Source organism: Sminthopsis crassicaudata, chromosome 4 (assembly GCF_048593235.1).
Source record: "Sminthopsis crassicaudata isolate SCR6 chromosome 4, ASM4859323v1, whole genome shotgun sequence".
Taxonomy (NCBI): domain Eukaryota; kingdom Metazoa; phylum Chordata; class Mammalia; order Dasyuromorphia; family Dasyuridae; genus Sminthopsis; species Sminthopsis crassicaudata.
Window position 1 is genome coordinate 356,033,086 of NC_133620.1, and position 21,875 is coordinate 356,054,960.

General features: G+C 40.6%; 2 protein-coding genes across 5 annotated transcripts; both read left to right on the top strand.

Moving 5' to 3' along the window:
* Positions 1–952: 952 nt before the first annotated feature.
* LOC141539278 (nucleoside diphosphate kinase A 1) lies at positions 953–7,515 on the top strand. 4 transcript variants are annotated; one of them, XM_074261820.1, is made up of 6 exons: positions 1,026–1,202; positions 4,114–4,243; positions 4,849–4,950; positions 5,458–5,559; positions 6,308–6,420; positions 7,230–7,515. In XM_074261820.1, exons 3-6 carry the CDS (start codon positions 4,888–4,890, stop codon positions 7,345–7,347), a joined length of 396 nt encoding a protein of 131 aa, XP_074117921.1. In that variant the 5' UTR covers positions 1,026–1,202; positions 4,114–4,243; positions 4,849–4,887; the 3' UTR covers positions 7,348–7,515. The 4 variants fall into 4 exon arrangements, with proteins under 4 accessions (XP_074117920.1, XP_074117918.1, XP_074117921.1 ...); XM_074261819.1 differs by lacking the exon at positions 4,849–4,950 and having other exon boundaries at positions 953–1,050; XM_074261817.1 differs by lacking the exon at positions 4,849–4,950 and having other exon boundaries at positions 1,020–1,202.
* A 4,741-nt stretch (positions 7,516–12,256) lies between these two features.
* LOC141539277 (nucleoside diphosphate kinase B) lies at positions 12,257–17,287 on the top strand. Its single transcript, XM_074261816.1, has 5 exons — positions 12,257–12,412; positions 12,741–12,870; positions 14,353–14,454; positions 16,006–16,118; positions 16,962–17,287. Exons 2-5 carry the CDS (start codon positions 12,745–12,747, stop codon positions 17,077–17,079), a joined length of 459 nt encoding a protein of 152 aa, XP_074117917.1. The 5' UTR covers positions 12,257–12,412; positions 12,741–12,744; the 3' UTR covers positions 17,080–17,287.
* The last annotated feature ends 4,588 nt before the right edge of the window (positions 17,288–21,875 follow it).

A 21,875-nucleotide genomic window follows, 5' to 3' on the forward strand; every position in this document is an offset into this window, starting at 1 on the left:
TCCCGAGTTCTTCAGTAAATCAGCGGAGCCCTTGGTGAGATACTTTGTTTCTTACAGTGCTTCACAGACGCTTGAATTGACTCACAAAAACACAGAGAAGTAAATAACTTTCAGAATGATTCTTTGAAGAAAGAATTCTCTGAGGCAGGACGGCGTGGTATTCATACATGGGAGTCTGCAAAGGCAAAGCTCGGGGAGCAGCTCGTAAGCACCTCAATCAGCTCCAATGTGTGGTCGAACCCTGTAGCAGTGCTCATGCGGCAGTTTCCCATCTCCTTCTCCGGTTTTGTGCAGTCTAGGCTTTGCCCGGGGTCAGGCAGCTAGTGCCTGGAGCTCGCTGCTCACACCCCGTTGCCGCCCCCGCATCTTTTTAGGCTGAGAATTCAGGTACACAGGATGACATAATTCCTACTTACAATTAAGCTATCAAAACTGCAACAAGGTTTTTGAGCCATCCTGGGCATATATGAATGCACGTATTTATGCACACACACGCACACACATATACTTTTTTATTAAAACTTTTTATATTTCAAAACATACGAGGGGGCCTTAGCCCTTGGAAACCTAGTGTTCCAATTTTCCCTCCCTTCCCCCACGCCCTCCCCTAGACGGCAAGTACTCCAGTGTATGTTAAACATGGTAGAAATATATACACATATATTTAAGCAGAAACACAGATATGCCCCATATAGATTTCTAAAGAGCCTAAGTACAAGGGGAATCAAACGGGACGGGAAGAGGAGGGCAGCGGCGGAGGGAGGGTGAAGGCCCGGGTGAGGAGGAGGAGGAGGAGGAGGATCACGAGCCAGGAGTCGGGAGGGTGACGCTCTGAAGGTGGGGCCAGGAACGGAGGGGGCGGGGATGAGGACGTCTTGCGGGCCCCGGAACGTGAAAGGGGAAGAACCGTTAAGGTTATTAAGGTTGCAAAGTCACTGCGGAACCCAGAAGGCGGCCATGACAGTCACCCCGCCTTTTTCCCAGTCTGGGCGGAACAGGAAGTGTGGTCTCCACCGGAAGTAGTCATTCTCAGGAGAGGCTCAGAAAATGGTGACTTTCCTTGGCAGGGAACGCTAGGGGGGCGGGTAGTAAAGGAAACCGTTTGGTGCCGTTTGGAATGGGCTCCCCGAATCTCTAAGCCTAAGCGGAAGCGTTCCGCTCTTGGCTCGCCGGGGACCACGTGGAGTGGGGGCTACTTCCGGGTAGGTGGAATCAGGGCGTGGGCAGTGACTGCGGCCTCAGGTGAGGGGGCGCTCCAGGGGTGCGGCTGTCGAGGTTCCAGGCGGCCCTAGCCGGCCTGAATTCCCGGGGCACACTTTGAGCCCCGCTTTGGTTCCTCTCCGGCCCGTGCCCTCCAGAGCCCCGCCCGGCTTTTGAAACTGGCCGGGGGCTAGGATTCGGGGCTGTCCCAAATGTGGGTGGGGTCCGCCTCCAGCCCTTCCTTTCTTTGTGGTCAGGAGGCCCAGTACACTCGGTTCCTTTTTAAATATATATTTATATTATTTTATCAGCAGCCCTGGGAAGTAGGAGCCATTGTTTTCTGCATTTTCACGTGATTAAGCTGAGGGACCCAGATGTTGGGTTACTTTGTTCAGGGGCGCGCTAATAAGTGGCTGAGGCTGCTTGGAACGCAGGCCTTTCTGCCTCCTGTTCCATTGTCTTCACTCTTGCCACCAATGACCCTTGAGTCATTTAACTGGCTTAAATACGATCTTAAACAAAACAAACAAAAAGAAAACCATCACTTCCTCATTTGTCTGTGGTCCATTCTGAATTACTGTCTCTTCTCTGAGTTTTTAATATCGGATCTCCACCCCCTCCCCCCTTTGTATTACTATTATTAACCTCTTAATTTTTGCCCCTGCTGCGCTCTATGAAAGTAAAATCTAGTGTATTCAAACAAAAAGTTACCACAAGTTAGCTGGCCAAAAATGCTCAGCATCTCTAGTCCATTTCTTCTCTGCCCAAAGATGTGTCATCCCAAGTCTTTTGGAATGATTAGTCATTGTGCTAATCATGGTTTTTAAATCATTCACATTTGCTTTCCTTTTCAATGTTGTCATTGGACAAATTGTTCTTTTGGCGCTGTTCTCTTCATTTTGGGTCATTTTATACAATGCTTCCAGCTTTCCCTGAATCAGTTCCTTTTATGGCATAATAATGTTCCATTACCTTATACCATAGTTTTTCAGCCATTGTCCATTTTATGGGCACCCAGTTATATGCAACAACAAAAAAATGCTCCTATAAATGTCTTGTGCACATGAGTCCGTTCCCTTTCCCTCATGCTTTGAGGTCCAATATATGTTGGAGTACATAGATGCCTAAGGAATGGAATTGCTGAGCCAAAGGGGTGAAGACTTTTGTTTTCCAAGCTAAAATTAGGCAATAATAACCTTCTCTTTTCTTTCTTTTCTTTCTTTTTTTTTTTTTTTTTTTTTTTTATTAAAAAAATTATTTCCCTCAGTTACACAAAAAACTTTTTGGGGTTATACATGTACATTAGTTTTTTATACATTTCCATGTATAAGAAAGAAAAACCAGAACAAACGCTTCCCTTTTCTTCTAAGGAAAAGGATAGGTTGGGAAGGAGACCTGGATCCCAAATCTGATACTTTGTAATTTGTGGCAAGTCACTTTGAGCCTTTGGGACTTGATTTCCACATCTGTAAAATGAGTGGTTTGAACTCTGCCGTCTTTGATCTCCAAATACTGTGGATCTTCATAGAGCTGTGGTACAAAATCTGTACCACAGGCTTCTCTTACATCAGTATGTTGAGGGCGGTAGCCCCTTTGGTATTCCTTGTTTGATCTACAACTTCCTTTGGGACTTGGACCTTTGATACAAGATCTGATCAAACTAGTCTGGGCTTGTACCCAGCCCCCCACTGGATCTGAGCTGGCTTGGATAAAGCCCACCAAAAATCTGGCCTTCTAGGAATTAACCTGAACTCCGCCCATTACTTCTTCAAGCAGATAAAAAGAGCAAAGCTAGAACCATCTTTGGTTCAGAGATTTGAAAGATGCCAGCCAAGATGCTTGCAGCAGAGATTCTCTGTCCCCGCCGCTTTCAGTGTATATCTTCCTCTATCTAATGCCTTTTGGTAACTAGACCTTAACTTCGCTTCCAAACCCTGCAATAAACATCTTTTACCCATCTAGATTTTCGGGCCTGTAAATTCATTTACAGGGGACTCTCACCACCACTAGACCTGATTTAACTTTGTATCCTTGCGCCGAATCCTAAGGGGGTTGCAGGGGAGCTCCATGTTTCTCCCTGTACCCCGAATCCTGCCACTAGACCTCATTTAATCCTATTGAGGTATATACCTCATTATTAAGTGTTTATCTCATGATTTAGTTCAAGTTACCACATCATTTTGAGGTTCCCTATTACCTCATCAAGTAGATTTGGTATATCTGTAATTTCATCTATCTATGTTCTCCCAACATGCGGATAGCAAACTTTAAGGGCTGAAAAATTCATCACCTCTTGGCTAGCCTTCTTGATAATGAACCATTTTACAGTTGGCTTAAACTGGTACCAAAAAGAGATAATACCTGTATTCAAAGCTATTCCAACTTGGTGGATCATGTCACAGTTTACTCTCCCCAGGTATAGCCAGGGTCACTTGTGCACCATGAGGCATCATTACAAGATTTGAATTGAACACCACAAACTCATCTGTTGTTATGTACTACAGTGTATTATCTTCTGGGTCAGTGTGTACTACTGTTGTTATCTTCAGATGAGTATAATTTAAGATGGGAAGTGAAGAGGGAAAAGGTTAGGTAAGAAATCAGGGCAGAGATGATCTTTTGCTATTCTTACCCACATTTATTACAGGTGCCATATAAGCAGTAAGTGCTTGATAAACAAATACTGAATTAAATTGGAAAGAGTAGCATCCAAGGCATTGGGAGAAATGCTATACTGATTTTAAAAAATTGATATTAAAGCCAACAACAGATTTAGAAAACTGGGTTTGTAATCAAAAAGCTTTGAGTTAGTATGACAGATTTAAATCGGCTTTACTGTGTAATCTACTTGGGAAGGATGATGATAGAAAAAGGACACTTATAGCCACATTTCCCCCACCACCTCACCTCTAGGATCATGGCTAACAGCGAGCGTACCTTTATTGCCATCAAGCCAGATGGGGTCCAGAGGGGCCTGGTTGGAAAGATTGTTAAGCGCTTTGAACAGAAAGGATTCCGTCTTGTTGGCTTAAAATTCATGCAAGTGAGTAGACCATTTCCCTGTTTGAGCAAATATACTCCCTCCTTTGGCATGATGGGGTGGGAACAATTTCCCCTGGGACATGGGTGAGGATGTTGGAGGGAATAAGGTATGAGAGTGGAATGAAGAGACATGATGGGATTATTTTTTACTTTCTGGGCTCTTTGAGAAGAGGAAGCATCATTTTCCTTGAGGTAGTGTTAGAAAGTAGCCTGGTGTTATATGTGTGCCTACTTATGTTTGGGTACCTTTGTTCCAGTTGATATCTGAATCTTTTCACCTTCGAAAGAAGCGCCCACCCTATTTAGTAGTTTCTTAACAAGATTCTCATCCTTTTAATCACATGTTTGAGTTTGTAGTTTTGAGCTTCCCAGAATAGATTGTTTTAGAAAATCATTTTATTTTTGGAGGCAGGTTGCATTCCAGCAAGGAGATCTTTCAGTCAATCTATACCCATTGTATACAGTCCTAAATTATAGCATGGTGGGGGATACAAAGAAGTCATGGGTTCTGCCATTGGAGACCATTTGCTCTAAAGGAGGAAAGACACCCACTATTGAAAGTGAGATTTTTCATCTCCAGTATCTCTTCTATTTACTCTGGTGCAGATAAATTGAAAACTCATCGTATCTCAAAAACATGCAGTTATGACCCATTCATCCCCAAAACATGGAAGGAAAAACAAGGAGCTTGTAGAATCTACAATGCAGGTTGGCAGTTTGAATAATTAGGAGTTGATCATAAAAATCAACCTGAAATTTGCTCCAGAAAATTATAAAATCTATTTGGCTTTGTTTCTGAACTATCCTTCTCTGCTGTTGACAAGTGATCAGGGAATACAAATTAATCTTAATCTTTGTTTCTTACTGAAGTTAAGTATTTTTGTTCTCTTCCATTCCTAAAACTCTCTGGGCTTTTCTATGATGAACTCTAATCCAGCAGTTTTAAATAGGGAAGAGAAAGAAGAAGAAAAAGCACTATACAACAATTTAATTCTGTAAACATGTGTTAAAGGCATTGTGTTATGTGCTAAATTAAAAAATAAAAAAGAAGGGAATAACCAGTCTTTTCCACTAGCACCTATATTTTGAACTTGATCTCATCTCTGATTGAATCAGGCATCTAAAATATATGCCATGATTTTAAGAGTGGGAATAGATTTAACATGCTTTAGATCATTTAGGGCCTTGGTTCTCATACTCAGTTCTTTGGTTCAGGCTTCTGAAGACCTTCTTAGAGAACACTACATTGATCTGAAGGATCGCCCTTTCTATGGAGGCTTGGTGAAGTACATGCATTCTGGGCCTGTGGTAGCCATGGTGCGTATTTGTAGGGACTGTTTGGGTAAGTTGGGGATGTTGGGAACAGCCTGGGATGAATGATGGCAAATGTTCACTCTTGGGACTACTTGGTGAAGTGCTACACTTGGAGTCAGAGAGACTTGGCTTTGCATCCCTCCCTGACACGTCTCAGTGTCAAATTCCCCAGAGGATGGTGGTGATGTTGTGGTAAAGGGGTAGGAGTATGGCTTTACAGTCAGAACTTTTGGGTTGGAATCTTAATTCTTCAAATCATCTGTGTGACTTTGGCAAGATGACTTTACCCCTCTGTATAAGGTCCCTTCTAGCCCTAAATCCATAGATTTGTCCCTAACATCACAGGAATGTAATGTATAGACAATGCATTGCAACATTGAAAGCGCCACATAAGTGTCAGTTATTGTTGCTCTTATCATTCTCACTTATATACAGGGAACTCTGGGGTCTTGGAGGATTCTCAAAATTGGAGATTTTAGTCCTCTGAGCCATTTCAGATAATGCAGATTTGTCTGGAACTGAAGGCACCTGTAATTTGAAGCTTACAGGGCTCCTAATCCCTCCCTGCTCCCCAGCATCCTGGTTGGACTTTACTTATTCTTCCCTAAACATATCTGACTCTTGAGGTGTGGAGGTCTCACCAGGAGGTCCTCTCCTCAGTGGGGAAGAGTGTTTTTGGAATTAGTAACCACTGGGTCTTCCCACTGATTGGTTTTCTCCTTTGACTTTTTTCTCTTTTTGTTCTGTGGAGGTCTGGGAGGGGCTGAATGTGGTGAAGACGGGTCGTATGATGCTAGGAGAGACCAACCCGGCAGATTCCAAACCAGGGACTATCCGTGGGGACTTCTGTATTCAAGTTGGCAGGTATGTCTTGGTGCTTGTTGAACTCCTCATCAGAGATTTGTGCTCCCTCAGCATTACTGTAGGGGATAGAAATCTGCAGGTATTGCAGTAATACTAGGAGGTTTGTATCTTTTAGCAAATCTCTCTCCCATGCTGGCTTGGCTTTGGGACTCTCTATCTTAGGTCAGTCAACCAACATGATTAGGCACTTATTGTGCATTTAACCCTGTAGTAGATCCTGGAGGTATATATGTGGTACTTCTGCAGAAGATAAAGAGGACCCAATTGTCAGCATCCACAAAAGCTTCCAAACTATTTCTGCCAGCTCTGTATCATTGTGATAGTGATGTCTGAGCCAGTCTTGTGGACAGTTGTGATTTAAAAGACAAAAGTTGATGGCTTGATTTTTTTTTTTAAATTTTTATTTTTTTTTTAACTTTCTATTAGCTTAAATTTGTAGATAAATTTTAAATCATCAAAGAGGTGAAGTGGGAATCTGACAGTTTTCATATCTTTGGAGGTGGGAGCCACTTGGAAGGAAGGTATATTTTATGAATGCTTTTAAAAAAGGCATTTCCTAATGACTCCCCCAATATCCTACCTTTTAACAATTATACAAAACTAATCAGTACATGAGCCACATCTAAAAAATATGCATTTTATGCCACATCTGAGAGACTGGAGGCCTACTTGACAGTCCAACAATTTTCTTGGGTGTCTTGCTGGTAATAAGAATGAAGGAGCTGCGGGAATAAGCTTTTTCTTTTAATTATTACTAATACAACCGGTTTTGCTTTTTTTCCCCCCCTTTCATGCCCTTTCCTTCCCAGGAATATTATTCATGGCAGTGACTCAGTGGAGAGTGCTGAGAAGGAGATTGGCTTGTGGTTTCATCCTGATGAATTGGTTAATTATAAGAGCTGTACTCAGCAGTGGATCTATGAATGATGTGGGGGATGCATGTTGAGCTTTCTCCGCTCCCACAGGCAGGGGACCAGGCTGTGGCTCTGCTTATTTCCAAGAGCTTCCATTTGGACTGTGGAGATTTCTGTGTCATTAACTTTAGCTGCACGGTGTTTACATGCTTCTGATTATATTAAAAAGTTATTGGAGCTATTGTGTGTGTCATTGTGTGATGCTGAGAAGGGGTTTCTAGCTTTCTTTTCTGTATATTATTGAACTGGTTGAATTAATGGAATAGTGTAAAGAATTGACAATTCATTGATATTTAGCTGTGATGCAATGGGGATATAAAATTCATGAGATAATGGGAGAAAGGGAGGAGGAAAGGAAGATCCAACCTCTATTCTTCTTTCATATGACTGTTATGAAGATCATGTAATTATTGAACATTGAGAAGATATATCTAAGAATTCTCCAAGAGATAGTTTTTTTCTGATACAGCCTGTAGAACTCCCTTTTCTAAGCAGCTATTCAAGTATAGTTCAATATAATGTCATCCATCTTGAGCTGGGAGGGGGTTTAGAGGTCCCATTTAGTCCAGGGCCTATTTTACAAATAAGAAAATGCTCAAGTAGGGACTTGGCTTGCCTAAGGACACACAGGAAAGAAGAGCCAAAACTGATATTCAAACTCAGGTCCCATCTTCCACAAGTTCATCACTCATTGTACCATGATGCTTCCTGGAACAGGGGATAGTGAGGCTTAATTATACCAGTTTAACCCCTCACTGGACTAGTAGAGATAGGGAGTAGCCCCCCTCCCCCCACCAAATTCTGTCTATACTAACATAATTCCTGGTCCTTAAACTTAACATATATGCTCATATTCTACTATTAGCTCCTAATTGGCTATACCCTAATGATAATTTGCTGGTTGGCATGCTGGCTGGTGGTTATAATACTGAAAATTGTGCTAATTATAACTTTTGTGTGTTAACGACAACCAGAATCCCTTTGGTTCCCCCTTTGTTCACCTGCTAAGCTGATTGAGTCTATTATTTATTTATTTTTTGTATTTCTCTGTTTCATGTTATGTTTCCTTGTGTCATGGAGCCCACTGGGACTTTCTGATGATCATCCTATTTCTCGTGCTTTATTACTCTTAGCTCTCTCTCCTTCTTCCTGGTACTTCCAACTGCTGTTCCTTTCTTCCTTGCAACGTGGGTGTGTTGGCTAGGAAAGCAACTCAGGTAAATTGCTTGGGAGGCAGGATTGATGACTTCTGTACCATATTGTGCTAATGGCATATTTCAACAAGTAAAAGAGCTTTTTGCATGGCAAGTGCCATACAATTATATCATGATATTTAATTTATCAAGAAAGTGTTGGAGGGGGCAGCTAGGTGGTGAAGTAGATATAGCACCAGCCCTGAATTCAGGAGGACCCGAGTTCAAATTTGGTCTCAGACATTTAACACTTCCTAGCTGTGTGACCCTGGGCAAGTCACTTAACCCTAGCCTCAGGGGGAAAAAAAAAAAAAGAAAGTGTTGGGCAATAGAATGTTGCATCCTCAAGGGCCTAGACTGTTGTTTTGTTTTGTCACATCTCTTTTTATTTAAAAAAAATTGCTTTTTATTTTTCAAAATACATGCAGAGAGTTTTTAGCTTTCATTCTTGCAAAACCTTGTGTTCCAAATTTTTCTCCCTCCCCTCCCCAATCTTCCTCTTTTAGATAGCAAGTAATGCAATATAAATTAAACATATGCAATTCTTCTAAACATATTGCCACATTTATTATGCTGCACAAGAAAAATCAGATCAAAAGGGGAAAAAATGAGAAAGAAAAAATAAGTAAACAACAACGAACAACAAAGGTGAAAATGTGATCCACATTCAATTCTGATAATCCTTTCTCTGGATGCAGATGGATGGTTGTCTCTATCACAAATCTATTGGAATTGATCTGAATCACTCTCAAAAATATTGAAGGTACTTTAGAAATGCTTTTTGAGTAAATGAATTTGTGAGCATATACTATGGGGTTTGGTCCTGTGCTATAAATGGAAAAGCATCAAAATACTATAGGAGATCTACCTTAAGTATCCCTTTTTCAAAAAGTTGATTTTCAAAAATGTATAATCATGATCTCAGAATAAACTGGAGACTCAGGCAGCCCCTATGGGTAGTTTTTCTTCCACAGCTTGCTTGAAGCAATTTTGTTTGGTTGGTATTTTCTCTGCTAATTTACATGTGATTGTGGAAGTGGATGATGGTAATGAAAATAAACATTGATACTTTTTAGCACTTTACAGTATACAAGATACTCCATCTATATTTCACACAATAGTCCTTTGATGTATGAAGAAGGGTGGATTGAGGAGTGAGAGGGTGATGAGGAGAAAAGAACAGACACATCTTTCAGGAAAACGCAACTTGGGGTTCAGTACATTTGAGTCTGAAGGAGGGTAGGAAACAAGGATTAAGGGACAGGAGAAAGATTTTGTTCTGTGGGGACTAAGAATAATTTAGTCTTGAGATGAGATCACTGAATTGTGGGAAGAAGCAGCTGAGGGCTAAAGCGGAGTTAACAGTTAATTTTTCTTTAAAAGGAAAATATCATTTTTAATGATGACTTGTTGTATTACATTCATTTTCAAAGATAGCCTTTTTCCTTCTCTCAGTCGAGAGCTATCTCTTGTAACAACAATTTTAAAAAGTGAGAAAAAAGGCAATTAAAGTAGAATTGTGTTTTACAGAACATAAAAGTACTCTATGCCCATATACCCTATCTTGGCACTGGATCTTTCAATTTTTTTCTAGAGTTAAGCTTAGTCTTTATAATTATATAATGTTTGGAGGTTTTTTGGATTCTGTTTATATTGTAGTAATTGTGTATATGTATTATATGATATATACATATATTACAACAATGTAAAGATTGAAAATAAATAGTTTCTACAAGATAAATATTACAATCTACATGATTACCTCAATGTAAATAGAAACATCCCCACTATGTAATGGTGTAAATAGTATAGATACATAAATGTGTATGTTTGTGTGTGTATATATATCTTATTTTGCTAACTTCATTTAGCATTATTTTTCTGGGCTTCTCTAGATTCTTATAATTTTTTTTAACTGCATGCTAATCATCCATTACATTCCTGTGCCCCAGTTTGTTTCATCATTCCCCTACAGAAGCAGACTCCCACTCCACTTATACACAGAATAATCTGTATTTTGAATAACTGAATCACTCGGTAAACATTAAGTACCTATAATATGCCAGGCACTGGACTGAACCCTGGGGATAAAAGAAAGGTCAAAGATAGTCCCTGCCCTTGGAGTGTCTAGGTTTTACTCCTATGGGTAACTCTGCCTGTCAATAGATATGTTGAAGTTGAAGAGAGAATCAGGAAGAAAGAAGCTCACTCCATAAGTGTTAGTGATGTAGCTTCTGAAGTTGACTCAGGTCTAGAAAAATTACAGGTGAAACTCCCTTCTTGACCCCTAGGGAAGCCACTGGGTCTCCTTGTGGAGCCCTATGATCTCTGAACTTCCAAGCAGGGGTCTCTATCTGGAGCTGGGCTCAGATTTCCAGGAACCAGCAACTGACAAAAATGTTCCTGGAATGGGAAAAGGGGAGATCTGTGTGATTAGAGCTAGAAGGCATTTTAAGAGTTAACTCAGCCCTCAGGAAGAGAAAAATGACATGATAGTCCTACTTTCTCATCACAGTCAGGTTGGAGTGGTTCTGGTGTGGTAATAAGTGGTCTGGGTTCTATCCTTGCCTCTGATCCTGCTCTATTTTTGGGGAAGCCATTTCTCTGCTTGACTTAATCCCCATTTGTGAAATGAAGGAATTTAGAAACTAGATCTCTTTAATTCCTTCCCACTCCATTTAACAGATCAATATTCAGCCAATCGACAGGCATTTAATTCTATGGACCAGGCTTTGTGTCAAAAGCTGGGAATCTAACTGCTGGAGAGCCAAAGGGATCCAAAGACTTCTAGGTGGAGGAAACTCCTAGGCAAGAAAACTAGTGATCTCATCAGCTTTCATACCCCACCCTCTCAGCGGCCTCCATTTGCATTTCCAGCGGTTTTTCAGACATCTGGAACCAGATGTCCAGTACACATCTTAAATTCAATGTATCCAAAACTGAACTCATTACTTTTCTCCTAAACACTGCCCCCTCCTACCTGTCCTGTTATAATCAAGGGCAGCACCCAGTCCCCCAGGAGTCCCCCAGGCTCCCAACCAGTCTGAGAATGACTTCGTTAGCTTAGTCCCCATGTTCAAGCTGTGACCAAGGCCTGTGGATTTCATCTCTGCAACATCTCTGCAACCCGTCCCTCCCCTCTGACGCTGCCATCCCTGGTTCAGGCCTTCATCACTTCCCTCCGGGATCCATCCTGCATTTAGCCACTAACGTGATTTCCGGAGGTATATCCGACCTGGTCTCCTCCCTGCTTCCACAAGGTCCTGTGCTCCCTATTGCCTCCACCACGAAAGCTTGCCTTTCACGTTAGAAGGCCCTCCTACGTTTATGGTTGCTCAGTGGCTGACTCTCCCTGACCCCTCGTACCACCGGAGGCTAATACAGTCCGTGGGATTTTCTTGGGCAAGACACTTGAGTGGTTCGCAGTGGATTGAAACAATTAGAGGTAACGTAACTTGCCCAAGGTCAGACAACTAGGAAAAACGTCTGAGGCTGAATTTACACTCAGGTCTTCCTGACTCTAGAGTCCCGTACTTTACCCCCCTCCCCCCATATACTCCGACTCGGCGATTACTTTCTCTTCCAAGAACTCTTCCCTTGCCGGCTCTTCCCCCTTTCCTGGCCGGCCCTCTCCCCTCCCCTCCTCTCTTTTTCACTTCCTCCTCCCCTCAGCTCCCCGTCCCTTCTCCCTCGAATCGCCAGCCTCCCTCCCGGCGCCGCCCCCTCTCCAGGCCCCGCCAGGGGGCGGGCTCTGGACTCCGGGCTCTGGGCACCGGCTCCGGCTCGGGTCTCTTCGCTCTCGGCTCCAGCGTGAACTGCAGAGTTTTCGGGTTCCAGCCGCCACCTCCGCCGCCGCCTGGTTCTGCTCCTGCCCGAATTCCCCTGGTGAGAACGGCTGGGCCCCGCTCTCCGCTAGATGCCGTCCCCGCGGCTACGCTCTAGCAGGCGTTTCTTCTTGCCCTCGTCTCCCAGAGTGGGGCCGGGCCCCGCCGGCCGGAACCGCGGAGGAAGGGGGGGGGGAATCCCGGCCGAGCGGAAGCCGCTCTTCCGCCTGCGGAAAGCCACGTGGAGCCCGGCCCGGTGCCGGGGAGGGGGAAGGAGCGCTGGGGGGGATTGGGGGGCAGGGTAGACGCAGACCCGGCTCAGGCCTCTGCACCCCACCCTTGACTAGCCCCTCCCACGTGGCTCCCTAACCCTGCTCTTACCCCCGCAGGATCATGGCCAACACCGAGCGCACCTTCATTGCCATCAAGCCCGACGGCGTCCAGCGGGGCCTGGTCGGGGACATCATCAAACGTTTTGAGCAGAAGGGATTCCGCCTCGTTGGCATGAAGTTCTTGAGGGTGAGGGGACGTCTCCTTTCCCCCTCCCTAAACCCCAGGGCCGTGGGGACCGTGGGCTTGGTTCTGTGGAACTATTTGGATTCTTGGCTGTCCATAGAGGCGGTTTTCTTGGTAATCTCTGTGCACTTAGAAACCTTATTCCGAGGGGTCCTTTGGATTTCCCTGGACAGCCCCGGCGTCTCCATAGTCTGACCTGCTCCCGTAAAGATTGTTCAGGCGCCCCCCAAACCCCCGGCACTCAGCCTGCCAGAGGGGGGGAGGGGGGGCACCGCGCTCCTGCGCCGCGCCCGGTGTTTCCAGCTGCTTATCTGCGGGCTTTTGCAATCAGAGCTGGAGAGCCTCCTTACTCTCTAATTTTATGAATTAAGTACTGAAGTGAAACCCTCCCCCCCCATCTGATCGCCATGTTTTTTGGCTCCTTCACGTCTTTCCCGGCCCCTACCGGAGGGAAGGGAGCGCAGTGCCCTTGTACCTCAGCTCGTGACCCTGAAGGAGCTTGATTCCTGTTAGCCTCCGCCTTCCCTCTTCCGTAGAGGTGGTGGCTGGGAAAGAGAATCAAACCTTGGTCACCCAAATGCTTCTCCTTCGTGGCCGAAATGGTTCGGGCCTTTGCTATTTTAATTCTTCCTTGTATACACTCAAAAATGATCGTGTTTAGATGCAGCTGCCCACATGGCCTTCATTAATTCATTCACCGTGCTACCAAAAATACACCAAAGGAGGTTGAGTTGGAGTTCCAAAGGCCCCACTAATTCTTCCTCAGAGGGCACGTGATACAACCTATACCTACTTAAACAGCAGTCCCTTCTCCGGTATCAGCACTGAGGGGAACCCAGTCCTCGAGGCCGACCATCGACCATCGCACTTTCTTACAATCTCAACTGTTAAGTTTTTCTTTGTATTGAGATGAAATCTGCTTCTCTGTAATTGACTAATATTAGTTTTAACCTTGGGTCCCCAAGAGTAAATTTCATCCTGCTCTTCCAAATGACATAAGGCACACCCAGATTCCTTGAATAGATTTTTTTTTATTCTTAAGTATATTATTTTGTTAAATATTTCCTGATTACATGTAAGTTTTTTTGTTAACATTGCTTTTAAAAAAAATTTTGAGTTGCAAGCTCTCCCTCTTTCCTGCCTCTCTTTAGCCTAGGGAAGGCAAGCATTATATCATTTGTAATATGTTAATTATCATGCAAAAAAATTTCCTTATTAGCCATGTTACTTTGAATGGATTTTTGTACATTCTCTCTTAGTCCTGGTTGATGTCTTATAGGCTGATTTAGCATGAAGATCTCTTCTTCTAGCCAGCTTCAGAGTATAATATAGATGATTTGTTTGTATGCAAAGGCTGAATTTGCCAGAGTTTTTAGAAAACACCTTGGCAGAAGTGGTATTCAACTTTCCTTTTCCCTTGCTCTTCCCAAATTTGAATAGGGAGACTACAAGATTTTCTTCTGGTAACTCTTTATGTGTCCTTAGGCTTCAGAGGAACATCTGAAACAGCACTATGCTGACCTGAAGGACAGACCATTTTTCCCTGGGCTTGTGAAATACATGAATTCTGGGCCTGTTGTAGCCATGGTAAGTATGTGAGCCAAGTGTAACTGTTAATTAGGAGCCTTTGTTTTACACTATTCCTCCCTATTCAATTAAATTCAATAAAGACTTATTAAACACTTCTGGTGCGAAAACACTAGGAATTTAGGGCTACTAGGGAATGCTACTGTTTTTTTATTAAATTTTTTATATTTTAATAGTAATTTATTATCCTTTCAACTTCCCTTCCCAATTGAACAATTAAAAACTCAACAGAAAGCAGAGGCCTAACAATGTGTCTCATTTGCATTTTAATAGTTATAGCTAGCATTTATATATTTTAATAATGGCAGAGCACTTTGCAAATATCTCATTTTGATTCTCAAAATCACCCTGAGAGGTGCTATTTCATCCATTTTACAAATGGGGAAACTGAGGCAGTTTAAGGGACTTGCCCAGGGTCACATAGCTAGTGACTACGGGTGGATTAGAACTGATACCAGGAACAGTCTTTTACCCATTGTGCTACCTAGTTGCATACTTTTATACTAATTTGGCAGTGGATGGGTAGAATGCTTCATCTAATGTCCTTTGGAATCCTGGAGTAAATACAAAGATATATAAGACCTATGTATGTAAGATCTATTTCCTGATGGAATGGAGCTTACATTGTGTTAGTAATGTTCTCTCATTTAGGAGTGCAGCTAGGAATCTTAAGGAAAAGAGAAAAGACAAATTATCTAATGTACCTGAGTAAAATAGATTAATATAGGTATGATTTGAATGCCTGGCTGCTTTATACTGGGGCCGTTAGAAATTTTTCCCTTGATAATTTTGAATTCTAATTAAAATATATGTGTGAGGTATTGATGTGAGAAGGAAGAGAGGAGGCATAGTATGGCAGACTGCTTTTTCATCGATTACCTCCCACTAGTGAGGGTCATGGAGGAAGTGAAAGCAGTAAGCAAAGGACATCTTGAGTAAGGGTTGTCACATTGCCTTGTCAAAGGTGGCACTGGCCTCACCTGCAGAAATCAGCCTAAATAGATAACTGGAGTAAGCTATTCTGATTTCTATTTTCCAAAGATCTTACAAAGTGTGATTTTGAATTCATTGATCTCTAATAATTTCTTTTTGTCTCTATCCTTTTACATCCCTCGTGCCATCAACCCTTTAAAATTCTGCTCAAGTCTCATCTTTACTTTTTAACATTCCATCCTAGGGCTAATTTATTTTTATCAATGTCTATTACTGTATTTCTTATTTTTTTTTTTGGCTGAGGCAATTGGAGTTTTAAGTGATTTGCTAGGAAGTGCTAAGTGTCTGAGATTAGATTTGAACTCAGGTCCTCAACTTCAGAGCTAATGCTTTATCCACTGTGTCACCTAGCTGCCCCATTTATTGTATTTCTTAAATCATTTTATATCTCTCCTATCTTCTTAACTTGGGGTTTTCCTTGAGATAATTAGTTGGAAATTGTTTTTCCCTTATAATGTTGGGAACTTGGCCCTTTCTGTAAAGAATAGGCTCTCTTAACTCCTCAGAACATAAACCTAATGTGAATTTTTGTCTTGCCATTCTTTTTTTGCCATGGAGGTCTGGGAGGGCTTGAATGTGGTGAAGACAGGCAGAGTGATGCTGGGGGAGACCAACCCAGCTGATTCCAAGCCAGGCACTATTCGTGGGGATTTCTGCATTCAGGTTGGCAGGTAAGTTCTGGGGAGTAAAATTTCCATTACCTTGATTACATTGATATTTTTGTGTGGGGGTGTTCTGAACATCTCTGTATATGAAGTCTGATGGATGAAAATCCAAGTTTATAAAAAACTGAAAAAGTAGGCAATGATCATTATCCTCAGAGGTGGAGTATAATGATTAATAGAGTTGACTTTGAAACTCAAAAAACATGGTACCTGTGATACAATTTGGTTTTGTGACCTGGACCATAGATATAGCAGTGCCTTGGACAACTATGCCCACTAAGAATAAAACACTGCAGAGGGGGTGCTATTCTGAATTGATAAGAGGGAGTTCTCTGTGCTATTATTGTAAATCCAGTCCATATCCTATCATCACTAAAAAAAAAAAAAAAAAAAAAAAAAAAGGTTAAAAAAATCAGCTTTCCTTTAGGTTTTTCTTTCCTGTTCTGTTCACCTAACCATCAATGATAAAGGAGTTGGTCAGGGTGAGAATTCATGTCCTTTTAGCCAGATCTGTGCCTAGGCTTTTTACATTATAGATCTAAGATTGGAAGTTCTGGGATAGTGTCCTTTTATTTGCTAAAATTTGAGTGGTTTATTGGCATCTGGGGAGGATTAACGGGGCATTTAAATAGCAGTAAGGATGCTTGCAGAGGTTTTTATTGGCAACCTGAGTAATCTAATCATTAGTATAGTTACATGGGTGTTGGTCACTTTTTTTTTTTTTTTTTTTTTTTAAGCAATATGCCTTTCTGAAATACCAGGTTTTGCTTAAGGGGTTCTGAAAGGAGTTGGTGTTTTTAAATAGTTAATTGTGTATAACATAGTAACTTCTAATTATTATTTCTTTAGGAACATCATTCATGGCAGTGATTCTGTAAAAAGTGCTGAGAAGGAGATCAGCCTGTGGTTTAAGCCTGAAGAGCTGGTTGACTATAAGTCTTGTGCTCATGACTGGGTCTATGAATAAGGATTTTAAAAGTGGATCTGGACTGGACCCACTCCTTTTAGTAGTAGCTGTGGTATGCTTATGTGTTTTTGTCACTGAGTGTGTGTGTGTGCGTGCATGTGTGTCTGTCCTTGAATTCAACATTTCACCAGGGGATTGAAAGGAATTGGAACCATCATTTTCTAAAATACTTTAATCCTGTTCAATAAAGCCTTGGAAATAAGAGAAAGTCTTGTGTGGTTACTTCTGGGTTTTAAAGTGAATTGAAACCCTGGCACAGTGCATTCATAACAGTGTTAGTACAAAACAGTTGATTAAATCTATGATATAATCTAGAAGAATGTTTTTTATTTGGAGTTTTTGCATTTCTAGGTTTTATTTTTTTTCAGGATGGAGACAGTAGTTTTAGATCCCTTGTAAAATAGAGATAAGGGAATTTCTCTTGGGAATGACCATGCCAAATCCCTCCACCTTGGTGCTCTATAACTTATAGCATGAACTTCATCTCCTGCTGTAGATGAGGATGCTAAGAATGGTTTTGTCTGAAAAAGGGGGACATAATAGCACATTTCTTATTAGGTTGTAAGGATTCAGGAAATGATCTGCAATTTATGTAGTCTTATCTCCGTGTTACTAAAGTTGGTTCTATTAACTACCAAGCAGAACTAGAGGAAGTGTTTGTGGTTTGGTATTTCTACAAATATCTAACGTTGTACCTGAAAACTAAACAGGGTAATAAAATGAGAATGAAAACTCTTGAGACAGTGAAAGAAAATTAACCTGGGAAACTAATTCACATGGGGTACAGCTCAAAACCAATTAAGTCATATTGGAAGCAAAATGGTGACTAATTAAATTCAAGTAAATTATGTGCAAAGCACTGAGGGATGAAAATATAACAGGATAGATACTAATTCATCATCTACAAGGCATAAAGAACTGTCAAGTTTTGAGGAAAAAAAGTCCGGTCTCTACCCTCACGGAACTTAAATTCTGTACATGGAAGGAAGAAAATACTAACATTTGGGGAACTCTAATAGGTCCTTAAAGTGGCATTTGAAGTAAGCCTTCATTCTGCAAGGTGGGAAACTAGGAATTACAGCGATGGATATGGGAGATGCATGTCATTTGGGGAACAAAGGGATTCATGAAAGATGTCTGGAGGGATAATGGGAATATAATTTTTTGAGTTAGGTGAAGCTAGATTGGAACTTGGGACTATCTAGTTGGTCTGGAATGTAGTGTTCCAAGACACATGAAAAACTTTAATGTATTGCATTAATGGGGCACTGGGTGTAGAAGACTTTAAATATTAGGTTTTGTCAGGTATTTGTTAGTTTTTGTTGATTTAAAAAAAAAAAAAGTATCTTCTCCCTCCTGACTCCTCACCCATTTGAGAAATTAAAAACCAACCGTTTTAACAAATATGCAGAATCAAGGCAAATTCCCCCTTTTAAAAAATATTAAGTCTCATTCTTCATGCTTGAGTCCTTTACCTCTATGTGAGGAATGTGGTAGAATGTCATTTGGAATCATGGTTGATTTCTGCATTCATCAAAGTTCTTTCAAAATTGTCTTTATGAAACTTTCTTGTATAAATTGTTTTCCTGGTTCTGATCACTTCAGTCTGCATGGCTATATAACTTTCTCTTAACTCTACCATTTTATGACAAAAAATATTCCATCATATTCATATACCAAAATTTGATTAGCTATTTCTTACTTCCATGTAACCCCTTAAAACCTGGAGTGGAGTATCTGGGTCTAGGGATATTATGGTAACTTTATGGGTACAGTTATGCATTGCTTTTGCTAACACTTTAAAAAATTGATCAAAGTTCAAATTCTCTGCCCTATTCTTCTTTGCCCTATTGCAAAACAAAACCCAAATCTCTGTGACATATGTGCATAGTCTAGCAAAACAACTTCCTGTCCAAAAAAAAGTTAATTTATATTTTTCTTCTTATTAGTAATTTGGAACACTTTTTTATATAGTTGTTGATGGTTAGGAAATGCCTGGTTATATTCTTTGGATATTTATCAATTGAGGAATGACTTGTATTCTTATAAATTTGAATCGGGTTGCTTACATATTTTGGAAAGAAATTTAGTATTTTTAAATTGACCATGTCCAAATAGAAGGGTGGATGTTTCTAATTGTGGAAAGTTATGTTGATTAAAGTTTCTAACTCTGTTTTGTCTTTAAAAGGTTGTGACTGTATAAATTGTGGTTCTGATCACCTTTCTACTTCATCAGTTCACACAACTCTTCTCAGATGGTTTCTCTGAAATGATCACCTTTATCATTTCTTACAGCACAGTAATATTTCATCATACTCATATACCACAATTTAGCCATTCCCCAATTTATAGAGAATCCCTCAGCTGTCACCCGCATTCTTTGTTACTTCAAAACAAACAAACAAACAAAAAAAAAAACTACACAATTTTTGTTTTAGAGTTTGTTTTGCTTAGGAATAATCCCTCTCTTAATCTGTTCTCCCTAACTTTCCTCATTTCTTTTTTCCTATCAACTATTTTTCGGTACTCTATTGTGTGTGTGTGTGCACGTTATTTTCCCCCTTTCACCAGTTCAGATGTAAGGTTCAAGTTTCAATTGTTCCTTAGCATCCCATTGTTTGTATATAGATGGCAACTTGAAAATTTTGATTACATGACATAATTTTGCCTCCCCCTTTCTCAGATGTACTTTCCCTCTTTCTTAGATGTAATTTCCTTATGTTTCCCATTTTGAGATAATTGCCAACCTTGCTGTTTCTCCCTCAGGGTCACCTTTCACATCTGTCTGCTCCCTTCGACTTGCACAGCCAGTGCCCCAGCTAAGGTTCTCATCACCTCTCTCTCCTCTGGAGTCCTGCAATGGCTTCCAGTGTTTCCCCACTCCAAGGTGATTTTTTCTGAGTCCTAGACTTGATAACTACTTCTGTATTCAAACTCCAGACTTTTCTCTACTGCCTTCCAGAGTCTGCCTACCTCCAGATCCCCCACTTCATTCTGCATTACTCCTCAGCCTGCACAGTCCTGCCTTCTCTGTACCTCATTTAACACCTTGTCCAATCTGTCTGCACTGCCTTTGCCCCTGGGCCTGAAGTGTCCTCCCTTCCTTAATGCTGCCTCATAGAATTCTTTCCTTCTTTCAAGACTCAAGTCAAACACATATCTACAAGAAGCCTTTCTCAATCTTTTCAATTGCTATAGTGTTTTCCATAACTACACTGTATTTAAAATTTTGTAATTTCTTTAAATGTTTGTCGACTGATAGACTGGCTCTCTGTAGCTGAATTGATGTAACAATCAAATGTTATGTGAGTGGGACTCACTGGTTTGGGGCATAGAGGATTTTTAATTATCTACCTCAAAATAAACAAATTGGTTTTGCCATACCCCTCAAAGTCCTTAAAATTTCCTAATGCAATGAATGGTATATGAACTTTAAAAAAAAAAAAAAAACTCAAAAAACCCAAATTATAGCCAAAACTTTCATACACACAAAAAAGAAAAAATGCAAAAGTGAAGAATCACCTCTTGACCAAACTGTTGGGACAATGTGATATTGCTGTCTAAAGCCACATGAAATTGGAAACAAGGGTTTTGGATATGAAGATATTGTTAGTGGAAGTAAAATTGGCAATAATAAAAAGATTTTCCTTGAATCAAAACTTATCTCATCAAATCAAGAAAACATAAATGTAAATAAAGTAAATCTTTCACCCATACAAAGATTACTTTAACATTTTATTTTGTGTAAAAAAGGGCAAGTTTAGTGAATTATTTTCATCTTGTACACAAAGTTATAATTTTAATGCTTTTCACATCCATGCTGAAAATCTGCAATTTGGTAAAAATGAAAGGAACATAAATTTTTCCAAAAGCATTTTTCACTTAGTTATGTACACTTCATGAGAAAGTTTTAAACACTTTCCCACTGATCACACAATTACCAAGAAAATAAAAGATTAAATTTGTACAGATATTGATCTATATATCAATTACATACAGAAATGATGTAAAAACCCTATGTAGTTTACTTTGTCTTCTGCCCCAAAGATCTACCCAGGGACAGATGCTTTTTTTTTTTTTTTTTTTTTTTTGTATAAATGACTGTGGCTTTATTTAAAATATGAAAATTAAAGGAAGAAAACCCAGTTTAATCACAGTATTTAAAAATCCCTTCCCAATATTAAAGGATCATCACCAAATATATAGCACCATAATACAAATATTGATGGGAAAGGGTATTCACATCACATAGTAATAATAATAATAATAATAATAATAATAATTAAAACAAAACAAACAAACACTGAAACCCGTGTTAGTATCCGTAGAACAAGAAGTTGATAACAGCTTTAGCTTTCCTCATACACAGCAAGGAAAAGGTTAAAGAGTTTAAACTACCGAAAATCCCAACTTGGGGAAAAAGGAAAGAAAACTCAATGTCAGCAGTACATTTTGAAGTGTAAAGGAAAATGGGGCTATTAAAAGTTGTACTATTTAAATTATGGCTAAGACATAAAATTTGTAAGCCTCATAAAGAGATGATTTTCTGATCATCTGCAGTAGGGGGACTCCTTTTATGACCTCACAAAGTTCTAGTCCCCTCCAACATTTGGTCACAGTTTTGAAACAATAAAAGCTGTACCTGCACTATCACTGATAACAAAAGCGTGCCATTTGGACGGGAGAGTCTAACCACTTAGTGTGCCTGGCTTAGCTTTAGAACTGGAAGCTGACAGTGTCTGGGCTACAAGTGAGTATTTTGAACAACTACCTCTAGAACAGGTTGGCCTCATATC

Bases quoted from the DNA above. Each gene is read 5' to 3' on its own strand.
- LOC141539278 (XM_074261819.1), top strand. From the start codon at position 4,118: ATGGCTAACAGCGAGCGTACCTTTATTGCCATCAAGCCAGATGGGGTC. The intron at 4,244-5,457 runs GTGAGTAGACCA...TCTTTGGTTCAG, and splicing joins TTGGCTTAAAATTCATGCAA to GCTTCTGAAGACCTTCTTAG. The intron at 6,421-7,229 runs GTATGTCTTGGT...TTTCCTTCCCAG, and splicing joins TTCTGTATTCAAGTTGGCAG to GAATATTATTCATGGCAGTG.
- LOC141539277 (XM_074261816.1), top strand. From the start codon at position 12,745: ATGGCCAACACCGAGCGCACCTTCATTGCCATCAAGCCCGACGGCGTC. The intron at 12,871-14,352 runs GTGAGGGGACGT...ATGTGTCCTTAG, and splicing joins TTGGCATGAAGTTCTTGAGG to GCTTCAGAGGAACATCTGAA. The intron at 16,119-16,961 runs GTAAGTTCTGGG...TTATTTCTTTAG, and splicing joins TTCTGCATTCAGGTTGGCAG to GAACATCATTCATGGCAGTG.